Below are 14,312 nucleotides of genomic sequence, written 5' to 3'. Positions count from 1 at the left end.
GACGTTGTTAAAGAAAATGCTGCAGTGCAGTTTGTTACCGCTTCTTCTGCACTGACGCCTTGGAAGCGGCAGTAAACTTAGTTTTTAAGTAATATATTTGACGTCAACCAAGTTGTTAAACCATACGACAATTATTAAGCGATATAATAATATCCTATAATAATGAATAAAAAATTTTGAATTTTGAATTTTTGAATTTTGAATTAATTAAAAATTTTGCCGGCGGCTACAATCGTGTTATTTCTTAAATTCTCATGAGGCGCCATCTCGTATCGAGTGGTCAAAAAATAAATACCTAAACCACGGGAACTAAATCAATAAACAAAGCATAATGAATTAAATCAATAAAATGCTATTTTTTTAATCATTATCATCATTTTTCATTATAATAAACATAAGAATTAATTATTTATGGTGCCGTGTGGTTCCCGGCACCAACACAAAAAAGAATAGGACCACTCCAGCTCTTTTCCATGGATGTCGTAAAAGGCGACTAAGGGATAGGCTTACAAACTTGGGATTCTTTTTTAGGCGTTGGGTTAGCAACCTGTCACTATTTGAATGTGAATTCTATCATTAAGCCAAATAGCTGAACGTGGCCATTCAGCCTTTTTAAGACTGTTGGCTCTGTCTACCCCGCAAGGGTGACCATATGTATGTATGTATGTATAATTATTTATAGATTTTTATATCGATTCAAATCAAAAATGACGAAGTTCCATACAAACTTGCACCCCCTATTTCATCCCCTTGGGATAGAATTTCAGGATAAAAAGTAGCCTATATTCTAATCCAGGTTACTAACTATATCTGTGCCGAATTTCGTTCAGATCCGTTCGGTAGATTTTGCGTGATGCGCGTACAAACATACAGACAGACAGACGGACAGACAGACAGACAAAAATTCTAAAAAAAATTGTTTTGGCTTCTATTGACCCTAAAAAGACCCCTTATAATTTTTTTTCTTAAATATCTTCAATGTACAGACTAAGTTGAGTTACAGTTTTATTATATGTATGGATATCTACTTTTGAACTTTCTTTATACATACATATGGTCACGTCTATATCCCTTGCGGAGTAGACAGAGCCACTAGTCTTGAAAAGACTGAATGGCCACGTTCAGCAATTTGGCTTAATGATAGAATTGAGATTCAAATAGTGACAGGTTGCTAGCCCATCGCCTAAAAAAAGAATCCAAAGTTTGTAAGCCTATCCCCTTAGTCGCCTTTTATGGGAAAGAGGATGCTGGGAACCACACAACCAACTTTATTTATTTTAATGTTTATGTGGTTCCCTTGTGATTAACGTGAGAGCTATATCACATGTGCATTCTGTGTTCGTTCCAAAAAGGTTGGAAACTGTATGGCATATTATGCATGTTACTCACCTTGTTCGCTGTCCAGTCAGTCATGGGACCAAAAAATTAAAAAAAAAAAGAAAACAATAAAAATAATCTTTATTTCTGCTACTTTAATGTTTTTGCTATTACATGTCCTTTAATTGGGGATAATATACTTACATAGAGAAATGGACATATATTTATCTTTATCGCTTAGAAATAAAGTCGCATGATAATTACACGAATTACAATAATTAAATGGTAGTGAATGAAATACGTTTAGTTACAAATTCGGGCTTTCGAGTTCTCTAATACTCGATGATCTACGAGGCCTAATATATATTTTGGATTTATAAACTTTATACAAAATATATCCAACAAGTATAACTAATATAATACCAACACATGTTTCAGTAAATACTGATTCTGATTGTACCTTACTATTATCAAATTTTTGCGACAGTTCTAAAGCAGGTGCGGTAGTCGACAATTCGACATGTCTGTTATCGAAATTTGATTTTATTGATGATAATTTAGAATTTATTTCTGCCATTATATTCTTTTTTTCTGAAGATATACGATCCTCCAGCTCTTGCCTTATTTCATTGATATAAGGTAGAACATTGTCCAAACTAACATTGTTCTTAGAGAATACTGTTGTTCGATACTCACTTATTCTCTTTAACATTCTTTGTAATAAAATATTCGTATCATTTGTGTTTTTCACCATTGCTGCTGAAAAGTTTGCCAGTTCAACAAGTTGCTCATTTTGTTTTAAAATTGTCTGTGATAACTCATTTATATTTGACTTTGGGTATTGTTCAATAACGTGGTCTTTTTCTATTTGCGATTTTTGTCCACTTGCAATTTTTACTAATTCATCTCTAATTTCAAAAAATACTTGATTGTTTTCGGAGATTTTAGTTAAATCTGAACGGTTTTTTGAACTGATAGTTTCTGAGTTTAAACGATTGTTACATGTTATACCATGAAAGTTTTCTTTGTTATACACGAGATGTATTGCAGTTAATTTAAATGGCGTACCAGCCTTATCTAAATTAACCAAAAGATCACATGGTAAAAGATTTTCGCCTATGCTTAGTACGTCCAGTGTACCAAATTCGTATGCATTAATTAAATTAATTTTATTATGGTCGACTATAAGTATTAATAAATTAGGCAGTTCATAAAAACGTTCACTTCTAAGATCATTTATTTTATTATACGACAAATCCAACTTTTTTAAATGTATTAAATGTTGAAAAATTCCATAGTTTAATTCACTAAGCATGTTGTGAGAAATATTAAGGAATGTTAAGAGAGTGTTATATTCAAAAACATTAGGTTGTATTGAAGTGATATTGTTATTACTTAAGTCTAATGACAACAAAGATTTCATGCCACATAAATCGCCTACGCGTAATTTCTGTATATTATTAAATGATAAAGAAAAATCTTCTAGCTGAAACAACGGTTTTAAATTTAGTATTTTTATATTTTCTATACCATTTTGCGCTAAATTTAAGGTCTTTATTGGTAAAAAATTTTCTTCCGTAAAATCTATTTTGCTTTTAAGTCCGGACAGATATAGAGTATTTAATTTTGTGTTAAACTTTATATTCGACACATTAAACTTCATGTTATTATTAAATGACAAATCTAAATACTTTAAGTTAGTTTGATCTTTAAAAGCATCAATGCTAATTCTCATAATATGGTTTGTGCCTAAACCTATAATTTCTAAATAATGCAACCCCTTAAAGGTACTGTCACAAACTTCACTTAACATATTATTATTTAACATCAGTGTAGTGATATTTGACAGGTGTGTTGAGTTGACCAAAAATGTCGAAATTCTATTAAATGATAAATCAACAAATTTTAAAAGACCTGTATTCATGAATGTATTATAATCAAGCCTATTAATGATCCCATGGGATGCATTAAATTCAGTCAGTTGATACATGCCGCTCAGAGAATTATTTTCGACAGCCCTCAATTGATTACCAGATAAATCAAGTTTTGGTAGAGAATTCAACCCTTTAAAGGTACCTGTTTCTAATGAACCACTTAAAGGATTGTTAGAAATGTCAAAATATATCAAATCTTGTAACGATTTAAATGTTTCAGGCTCCAATTTCGAAATATTATTAAAAGCTACATTTAAAAAATGTAGACCTCCAAGATTGACATAATCGTTAGACGTAATGTAATTCAAATAGTTATTTTGAACTGATAAATGTTTAAGATTTATCAAATCATCTTTTTCGAAATTTATAGTGGTAATTTTATTATTTGACAGATCTAAGTTTATCAAATTTAAAACGGTTCTGAAACTTTTCTTAGACAAAATGCTGATGTTGTTGTTGCTTAAATTGAGCCATTTTAATTTTTGTAGTCCAAAGAAAGCAAAATCTTGGATGGAAGTTAATAATTGGTTGGTTAGATTTAAATATGTGACTGATGTTAGCCCATCGAATATACCTTTTACTAGTGAACCTTCCAAATTGTTTTTTTCGATCGAAAATGTCATCAATGTTTTGTCTTTAAATAAGTATTTCGGTAACGAATGAAGATTATTACTTGAAATATCAACATCTGTCAAATAACTATTATTTAAGAAAAAATCTTTTTCAATAGACTCCAATAAATTATTACTTAAATTTAAAAAACGTAAAACAGGCATTGCTTCTAAACTTGTCTTTTCTATAGCTATTAAAGAATTAAATTTCAAGTCTAATGTTTCCAAACTTTGTAAATGTTTGAAACCATCTGTTTTTATTATCTGTATCTTATTGTAGCTTAAATCCAAATATTTTAACTTTTTGAATCGGAACAAGGAATTACCGACATCGTTAATATTATTATGAGACAGATTTAAGTTAATTAAGGCCTTAATGCCTTCAAATGACTCTATTTGCAAATTTTCAATAATATTGTAAGACATATCTAATTTTTTAAGTTTGGAAAATCCATCAAATATCCCATCAGGGATTTTAGTGATTTCATTATGTGATACAATAAGGGACGTAAGATTCACAAACTTAAACTCTCCGGACACGTCAAAATCAACAATCTTATTATACGAATAATCAATTTCCGTAAGTGAAAAAAGATTGACAGGATTCGTTAATTTTGCTTTAGTTATGTTATTATGCGATAAATTCAAGTTGTGTAGTCGATCCATCTGTGGTAAGTTGGGTGTTGTATTATAATTTTGGTTAATAATGTTCAACTCAGAAATAGCATTGACGCTACGTCTTTCAGTCGTGTCACTGCTATACACTGAACTTTCAAGTTCTTTTTCATTGTCACTTCTGAACATAACAACTATTTTTGTGTAGTAATTTCCATTGTTGCAAAATGACCGAAACTCTCTGAATGATTGGTAATTTGAATATCCATCTACAGAATTATAATTATTATAAACCGCACTCCAATATATTACATTAAAACAATAAAATCTTATTAAGCAATTATCAATGTCAAGTTCCTCATTACATCCTTTACTCTCCAGAGGCCAAGTTGTGAAATCTGCGTTTGGAAGCGTGACGAAGAAGAGTATTAAAACTGAAAATATAAGAAAACGTTATTTTAATAATTAACTTATATTAACGCAACTTATATTTTAAATTCACATCTTTTTGGCTAAACCTAATGATTAATTGCCGTAAAAGGCGACTAAGGTAATGGCTTATATAGTTGGGATTCCTCTTTTAGGTGACAAGCTAGACTATTTGAATCTCAATTCTGTTATTAAGCCGGACAACTGAACGTGGCCTTTCAGTTTTTCAAGACTGTTAGTACTGTCTACCCCGCAAGGGATATAGACGTGACTATATGTATGTATAGACGTCGCAAAAGACCCTGGGGTCCGGAGTCCTCCTGAAGTCAGGAGGATATAATGATCCGCTATGAATGTACATTGTAGTAACTTACAGTAAAGAAAATTCATCATCACTGCATTCCCCAATTTAGACTGCAACAAAAAATATATAAATAAGATCGGTCAAATCAGTAAGGGGACTGACTGAAATATTTATATATTTCAGTCAGTCACCTTACTAGCCTAGTTAGGATTTGATTGAGTGCTATACTTACTTACATACATACGTACAAACATACATACATATAGTCTATATCCTTTGCGGGGTAATCAGAGCCAAAAGTCTTCAAAACACTGATAGGCCACGTTCAGCTTTTTGGCTTGATGATGAAATTGAGATTTAAATAGTGACAGGTTGCTAGCCTGGTCCTATTCTTTCTCTACTAGTGCCGGGAACCACACGGCACAACGATACAGATAATTAATCTTAGACATTTAAATCGCCCAGAGCAAAAGACTTCTAAATCCGAAATACATAGATATTCATTTAAATCATCATCATTGCCTGAAACCTATGTAATGAGCAAAAAAAATCCATCCATCCATCTGATGTATGTTTGATTAAAGATGTAATGAAGTACAGACGTCAAGATTTATAAAGAACATTTCAAGATTTCCCGGGGGTGCTAAGCGGGGGGCTGTATAAAATTGGCACGGGAATATATAATACTATAGAATTAACAAGCGAGCGAGCGAGCGGAGCCGCGAGCAACAGATAGTTGTAAAGAAAGAAGGCACTAAGTCCTCACAACTAATCTAGTTATCTATACTCGTACGTACTCGTACTCGTACTACGAGTATATCTATACTCGTTCAATTCTCGAATACTCACTTTCTGACCCTTAGGTGTTCCACGATTTATAGTTTCTATTCGACTACCTAATATTAAATCATATTTATAAACATCTCAAATTTAAATATAAATAAAACTATGCCTCCTTACAAATGTCAGGAAATGTGCTAAAAATAAAACAACATTGTCTGTCATGGGGTTAACAAATTGGGGTTCCGCATTATAAAAGAAAAGAAAAACATTTGTTTATTATATGTATATATTATTGAAACTAACTTTAAAAAGCTGCTTCTCCACCCGGGTAGATTGTAAAAGCCGATTAAGGTAAAGACGAACAAACTTGGAATTAAGGTGATGGAGAAGCTAAACCATGACCTCGATTCCATTATTAGTATATACAGCTAAACGTGACCTTTCAATCTTTGCGATACTTTTGGCGCTGTCTACCTCGTACAGGATAAACATGTGTTGTAAAATGTTATAACTTTTAAAAAGGAAGACGGCCTCACTTTGTTATTTGATCGTGTCTTATCACATTATGGCGGACACAAAATATAAACTTTTATCGCTAATTATTATACATACATTTATACTTACATAAATTTATACATACACTTATACATATATTTATACATACATTTAAAGAAACATTTATTGTAACGATGATTAGCCTAAACTTTTAACTAATTTTTCATAAATTTTCACATACATCTGTTACATTATTTTGTATGTAAACCATAATCCTACATGGGTTAGGTTTACCTACAAAGATTACGGCGGTAAGAAAGCAGTCGTCTCGGGTAAAAACCTGACTTAGGTATGTAGGTAAGTACTCCTATTGCTCGTGGTCGAAGGCAGTGAGAAGGCAACCGGGTTAACGCCAGGAAGAAGTTTTAATTATACTAATTCTGTATTTCTATATATTGATATTACGACTAAACTGAGTTTACAAAACTTATATACATAACTAAGTTTTAGTAAATAAAGTTAATTATCAGAAGACAAACAAAGGTTTTTTTTTCTGAAAATTTTCACTGACCTGACGAAATATTATCAAACACGAGCTCGTATACAGATTATTATCAATTTGGATGAAACGAAAGAATTATGCAGGGATAGCGGTTTATGAAAGTTGTAGCCTCTGCCTACCTCTCTGGGTGAGAGGCGTGTTTGAGTGTAATTAATTAAATTGTAAACTTACCTGATTAAGTAAGGAGTGCAAGATCAACGTCTTCCTTGCATTAGCGAATAATGAAGTGAGACGTGAAATATGAGTCTGCTCTATTAAATATATGTATTTTAGGGATACTTACAAAATTACAAAAGAACCATGAGCGTACATTTATATAAAAAATCATTATAAATTCCACTGTTTTTTGATTTTTTTTTCAAGCATAATAATGCAACTTTATTTAATTCGGACTTCTCGTAAAAGAGTTCCGTTGATCAATTATTGTTTTATGACTTAAACTGAGTGATATCATGTTTTTTTAATAGTATACAAGATATTAACGTGAATACCATATAATTTCGGCATATACTGAACCTATATTTATATTACTGAGCAAGCTTAGCACTACAACAATATTGCTGACAGGATGCGATTACGCGATATCGGAATTTTAATAGATATCATATAAATATAAGACAATAGAAATGGCCTGTTTGGAACTACAGGAATGATGTGTCGCCATCTTGTAACTCAGTTGTTGTGCAAAAGATTAAAGTTAGAATTAATATGTAGTGATTAAAAAATGCCGTGTGGTTCCTGGCATCAAAATACAATAAAGAATAGGACCACTACATTTCTTTCCCATGGATGTCGTAAAAGGTGATTAAGGGATAGGCTTACAAAATTGGGATTATTTTTTTAGGCGATGGGCTAGCAACTTGTCACTATTTGAATGACCAAAGAAATGGTCTTACCCATGGATGTCGTAAAAGGCCGTAAAAGGGATAAACTTGGGATTCTTTTATATGGCGTCGGGCTAGCAACTATATGAATCTTAATTCTATCATTAAGCCAAATAGCTGAACATGGCCTATCAGTCTTTTCAAGACTGTTAGTTCTGTCTACCCCGCAAGGGATATACACGTGACATGTATGTATGTATGATGACAACTAATTGTAGTAATTACCATCAGTTGCGATGACATATTTACCAGTTCTTACCACTTCCACTGTGTGTTAGACATGGTCAGATCTTGAGCACAAGTAACTGTGTCACAGAGATAGCGTGAGGAATGTCCGTGATAAAGAGCAGACAAAGTATAGGAAAGCCGCTTACGCTGGTTTAGCCACGTCTTTTGGAAGCCGGCAGACATCTGGAGGCTAATTGTCTGGCTATGCGGGGTTCAGCAGGTCAAGTTTTGTTGCGGAGGACGCCACGGGGAACACGCAAAGATAAAGAAAGAGGCCACTTCTACTGTCTTATATTATTCTGAATTCTATGGTCGTTCTGTATATTGAAACTGTTATCAAAAATACACTCGTAGATAATAATTAAAAACAAATGAGAATTCGGAGGCAGGTCAAAGTTGAGAAAAAAACCGGCAAAGTGTGTGTCTGACTCGGCTTGTGAGAATTTTTGTTTGTAAATAATCTTTTGGAAAAGTGTAGGTAAGTTTTGTATGTTTTTTAGGTAAGTAGGTTAGTTATCAACCCTCTTTTCGCCTAGGTACGACATATTGTTTATTTAATTTTAAATTATTTGTAGTCTATAAGTGTTTAAAATCAGTTTTTTTTTTCTATGTTTACAGAACTAGATGAAAGTGCCTATTATCTTACGAAGAGATGGAGGGTGTATATTAAAGGGCCGTTATAACCACACGGCATGGATTTAATAAATAATAAAACAAATAATTATATGTATTTAATAATAAAACAATGGTACTAACAAGTGACAATACAAGTAAAATAAAATTTAAGTTTTCAAAACATAGTTTGAACAAATTCACTGGTGTTTCATATTTTTCACAAATGTCACATACATAGTGATATATTTTACAAAAAACACTAAGCAATTAACCAAGTGTTCTTTTATTATATATTAAGAAAAACAACCAAAAAATAACAACAATACGAGTATTACATAAAAGTACATTTTCTTTTTTTCATTTATTGTTCTTTTTATATATTTTTTTTTGTGTTTTGGGTTAGAAAAACCCTTGACAGTTAGGCTAACCAGACAGATCATAATAATAGTATAACGTTTTTAAAACAATATAAGTAACTGCTCTAAGATAAATGTTAGTATTTTGCCGCCCTCTCGGATATCGCGTGAGCCATATACTTCTTTATAAAGTAAGTTTGCTCTTTTATAGCCCCTAAAATTTGTAGATTTACTGATAACATTCGGTCATCATTAGACATGAGAGGATTTGAAATTAGTTCTCCGACCTCTGTTTGAAGGCAAGGTATACCTTCCACAGAATGTTGAGTGACTGCTTCTACTAAAACAGTCGGTCTCATTTGGGAGAAATGATTGTGATAGTCACTTAAAGCAGTACTTAACCAATTACAAGTAAAATTGTTTCCATCCACGTAAACCTCCAAATGGTTTTTATGGCCAATCCAACCTTTGTAATCCATATGATACATTTTATTGGATCTTATCGAAAGATATTGTAATGATTTGAGGTCTGAGAGGACTTTTGAGTCTAAATATGCAATTTTATTGAAAGACAAATCTAAATCCCGAAGTGCAATTAAACCTTGGAAGGAGCCGTAATCTATAGTAGTTAATTCATTATGAGATAGGCGTAACATTTCTAAATGACGGATACGATGAAAAGCGGCGGGTTCGATTTTTCTGATATGATTAAAACTAAGGTCTAAATTTGAAACTGTAACTGGAAGACATAAAGACGAAGAATTTAAAAGTTCAATATAATTTTTACTCATGTCTACATGTACCAACTCGGTTTGATGTAGCAAATTGATAAACATGGCTTCTGAAATATTGTTAGAACTTAAAAATAATTTTCTCATTCGTAATCCTTCCCCTAAAGGAATAGTCAATCTTGAAATTCCATTATTTGAAAGATCTAAAATACCACCATCCGGATGGAATATCTTTATATGAATGTTTTTCAGAATTGTAAACTCATTATCTGTCATATTAACATGTTTCAAATTAAAGTTATTTATAAAAGTAAAATCTGGTATATATTCCAAACGATTGTGTGAAAGGTCCAAATTATAGAGATTTCTCATAGAAGCGAAGCTATCGAAGTACAAATGTGTTATATAATTAGTACTAAGATTTAAATATCTGACGTATTCTAGGTCATTAGCATTAACAACAAAGTCGATCAACTTATTACAAGATAAATCAAGAGACCTTAGACGAACAAGAGAACTGAACGCGTCATAACCAATATCTGTTATAGAATTCTTTGACAAATCTAATTCAGTTAATACATCAATATTATTCTTGCTATAGGATCTAGTGGATCTTGGAGAATACTCTTCAGTTGTTGCATTAGGTACAGCAAATATATTATTTCCAGAGAGTATAATTTTACAAATTGAGTGACCTCCCAAATGTTCCCAGTGTCTTGAGAACAATCCTGAAGTCAAAATTTGGACTTCATTTGTTGAAAAATCTAATGTTTCTAAATGATGTATAATATCTAAGGACTCGTCACTTATATTTTGTATTTTATTATGTCCAACGTAAAGATGTTTCAGATTAAGTAGCTTGTTGAGAGCTCCATTTAAGTCTACTATTTTATTGTTATTTAATTTTAATATTTGCAAGTTTGTCAAATGTGCCAATACTTGTTCGTCTAATTTTGAAATATGATTGAATGACAGGTCTAAATCTACCAAAGAGATTAACTCCTCAAATACATCTCCAGGAATGTCTTTAATCAGATTGAATGCTAAATTAAGTTTTGTCAATTTATTTTTTGTTATTATGTCATTTGTTTTGTCAAGTTGTTCAATTTCTTCTGGTTCGAATCGAAACAAATCTGTTAAATTACTTAGTCTATTGCGTGAAAGGTCTAGATTTTCAAGGCGATTTAGAATGTAAAAAGGCTTGGAATCAAGAACACCAATATTATTGCCTACCAGAGAAAGGTTTTGGAGTTGTGGCATGTAATGTAAAAATGATAGTTTGGTCTGAGGCCACTTGCCAGATGCTTTCAACGATGTCACTGAAATTAAAAAGTCAGCGTCAATGATACGTTCGTCGAATCTTTCTATAGCGTCAGTGAGTATAACTTCTACGTTGACGGGATAGTTGGTGGAAGCCCGACATTTTTCTGGAAGACTTATGCCCCTTATGTTTCCGATGCAGTAGATTCGGAATCTGCACTCGTCGGATCTGTCGCCGATACTGTAAATCTTGTCTTGTGGACAGTAGGCATGCACTGAAGTGAAAACCACTGCGAGTAATAGTAACCGGCTGGCTGAAAATGAAACAAAATAAACGTCAATATAGAAAGACTTTTACATAATCCACATCCACACTAATAATAAAGAGGAAAGATTTGTATTTTTGTATGTTTGTGTGGAATAAACTCAAAAACTACTGGTCCGATTTTGATAAAATTTGGCACAGATATAGACCTTCAAAAGTGACATAGGCATAAATTTATTTTGAAATAAATTAGTTTTCAGGTAGATTATTCAACATTTATAAAGTAATCCGGGAAAAAAAGCGCTACCGAAAATCTTTCCGTGCGTGCGCTGGATCCACTGTTGATTATTCAGACATACAATATTACAAAAATAAAGGTTTTTTGCAGATCTATAAAAAAGTCCGCGACACGATACATCTAACTTCTATAATTTAGTAACTACAAGGTATTTTGTGCGTAAAAAAATAATGTAAATTCAAAGGTGCGTTTTGAGAATTATTGTTACACAAGCATATTAATCCTTATGATTGAAAGTTGTTTTATCATCAAGATAATTTTACGGAGATAAACTTTGTCCTTTACAGCTCAGTGATTGGATAAATAGATTCTGAAATATCGTGTAATTAAAAACACGCACTCCAAATTATTTTAAGTACCTACGTCACGCGAACGCGCTAGCCGCATAGGTACTTACGCGGTGTCTCGATCGCCTGAGAGAAATGTGGACTCTTTGTTTATTTCAAAATATAAAACACAAAAAAATGTCCACCCGTGCGAAGCCGGGGCGGGCCGCTAGTTTATTATATACTAGCTGTCCCGGCTGTGGCGAAATCTATACGCCATAAGTCACAAAAATAAAAAATAGAATCACGCGACGCTATCAGTCATAAACAGCGAAAAACCTAAATCGCGCAAGCAAAGATTTCACGGATTGGAGCAACAACGTCCGAATAAACAACGTTGGAGCCCCGGTTCCCCAGGCATAACACCTAGCCTGGCGGAAGATCTTCCCTTTGGTGGCGGTCGAGCCGAATCATCGCTCCCGCTACACCGGCAAACTTTTTTGCCATATAAATGATTTTTAAGCAATTCCCAGTTAAAAAACATGTAAAGGGTGGACAACCCTTATCACTAAGGGGTATGAGAAATAGATGTTGGCCGATTCTCAGACCTAATAGGCTCACAAAATTTCATAAGAATCGGTCTAGCCGTTTCGGAGGAGTACAGGAACGAACATTATGACACGAGAATTTTACATATAAGATTAGTTAGAATAGTATCAGTCTAAAAAACTTACTCCCAGCCATTTTTAGTTACAGTCTTGATTTTTTAAAGTTTATCTGAAACAAGAATATAATTTATTGGTTACTTTGACGTAAATACATAGATATATACATATTATCACGTCTATATCCTTTGCGGGGTAGATATAGTCAAACAGCCTTAAAATGCTTAAAAATACCATACGGCACATGTAGGTATGTGGAAGATAAATATAGGTCATTACCTCAACTTCCCTGAATTTTAGACTCATATAATATAGTGGCAACTTAGGCTTTTTTGTGTATGTTTGTGATGTTATCACACAAAAACTACTACACAAATATTGATGATGTTTGACATAGAAACAGACCTAACCATCAGGAGTAACTAGGCTAGCTATAAGCTGTACAGTATTAAAATATAGATAGATATATAAAACTCTTTATTGCACCATAGGAGTAAAACATACAAAACAGCACAAAACAGATAGAGATGGTACAAAGGCGGACTTATCGCTAATGTAATCTCTTCCAGTCAACCTTTGGGTGGAAGGAAACCAAACAGGAGATTGGCGTTGGTGCAGAGCAAGATAAATAAATGTTTGTTTGTTTGTTTGTTTGTAATTTCTTTATTGCATAGAAATTAAATTAATTGTTTGAACATAGTGCCGTGTGGTTTCCGACACCAATAAAAAAACAGAATAGGACCACTCCATCTCGTTCCCATGGATGTCGTAAAAGGCGACTAAGGGATAGGCTTATAAACATGGGATTTTTCTTTTAGGCGATGGGCTAGCAACCTGTCACTATTTGAATCTCAATTCCATCATAAAGCCAAACAGCTGAACGTGGCCTATCAGTATTTTCAAGACTGTTGGCTCTGTCTACCCAGCAAGGGATATAGACGTGATTATATGTATGTATGTATGTATGTATGTTTTAACATAATAAAATGCACACAGAATATATATCTATATGATACATATAAATACATACAAATACGCATAATTAATATACAAAAATACGCATAAATACATAATAATAACATATTCTTAGATTAGAGTAGAAAGATAATTAGACCTAATTATTTATGTAATTAATAATTTTAAATCTAAATAAAAGACATACCTGTTCTGATGTTGCACAATATTATGATAATGAAAGTATCAGAACATTACGACGTATAAGCTCAAAGTCCAACTGAACCCATACCTTAGCCTTTCATAATTTTGCTGACCATAGAAATGAGAGCGCATTCTCTAACGACAAAGGCTACAAAATTGTAGAAGTACCACCCTGTAATATGGGTCTTATACTTAAAGTCAAAAAGTCAATATAACAATAAAAAAATGTCAACGCTATTTGATCAAAAATTTTATACCAATGTTACGTACAAAAAGCACACCTTTTTCCCGGAGGGGTAGGCAGAGGCTACATCTTTTCACTTGCCACGATCCTTGCATACTTATTTCGCTTCATCTACATTCATAACTCTCTGCTTGCAAGCTCGACGGATTCGGGTACTCTTGACTTGACCCTTTGTTATAGCGTCCTACATTTGTTCAAAGTACCTTCGTCTAGGCTTTCCAGTTTTTCCTATCGCTCTCTTTGTATATTTAATTAATCAATCTGCATAGTCGCAGTAATTAAGTAGGTCGTG

General features: G+C 32.8%; 2 protein-coding genes across 2 annotated transcripts; both read right to left on the bottom strand.

The window, feature by feature from the left end:
* Window positions 1-1,441: 1,441 nt before the first annotated feature.
* Window positions 1,442-7,289, bottom strand: LOC106141977 (protein artichoke-like). Its single transcript, XM_060949573.1, has 3 exons — window positions 7,222-7,289; window positions 5,281-5,320; window positions 1,442-4,911 (listed from the first exon to the last, which is right to left on the bottom strand). Exons 2-3 carry the CDS (start codon window positions 5,297-5,299, stop codon window positions 1,625-1,627), a joined length of 3,306 nt encoding a protein of 1,101 aa, XP_060805556.1. The 5' UTR covers window positions 5,300-5,320; window positions 7,222-7,289; the 3' UTR covers window positions 1,442-1,624.
* Window positions 7,290-9,169: 1,880 nt separating this feature from the next.
* LOC106139730 (leucine-rich repeat-containing G-protein coupled receptor 5A) lies at window positions 9,170-14,120 on the bottom strand. The gene is made up of 3 exons (XM_013341227.2): window positions 13,781-14,120; window positions 12,688-12,730; window positions 9,170-11,438 (listed from the first exon to the last, which is right to left on the bottom strand). The coding sequence occupies exons 2-3, from the start codon at window positions 12,695-12,697 to the stop codon at window positions 9,271-9,273; spliced, it is 2,178 nt and encodes a 725-aa protein (XP_013196681.2). The 5' UTR covers window positions 12,698-12,730; window positions 13,781-14,120; the 3' UTR covers window positions 9,170-9,270.
* Window positions 14,121-14,312: the final 192 nt, after the last annotated feature.

Source organism: Amyelois transitella, chromosome 19 (genome assembly GCF_032362555.1).
Source record: "Amyelois transitella isolate CPQ chromosome 19, ilAmyTran1.1, whole genome shotgun sequence".
NCBI classification, from domain to species: Eukaryota; Metazoa; Arthropoda; class Insecta; order Lepidoptera; family Pyralidae; genus Amyelois; species Amyelois transitella.
Note: the sequence above shows the minus strand (reverse complement) of the source record. Positions and strands in the feature narration are given on the sequence as shown.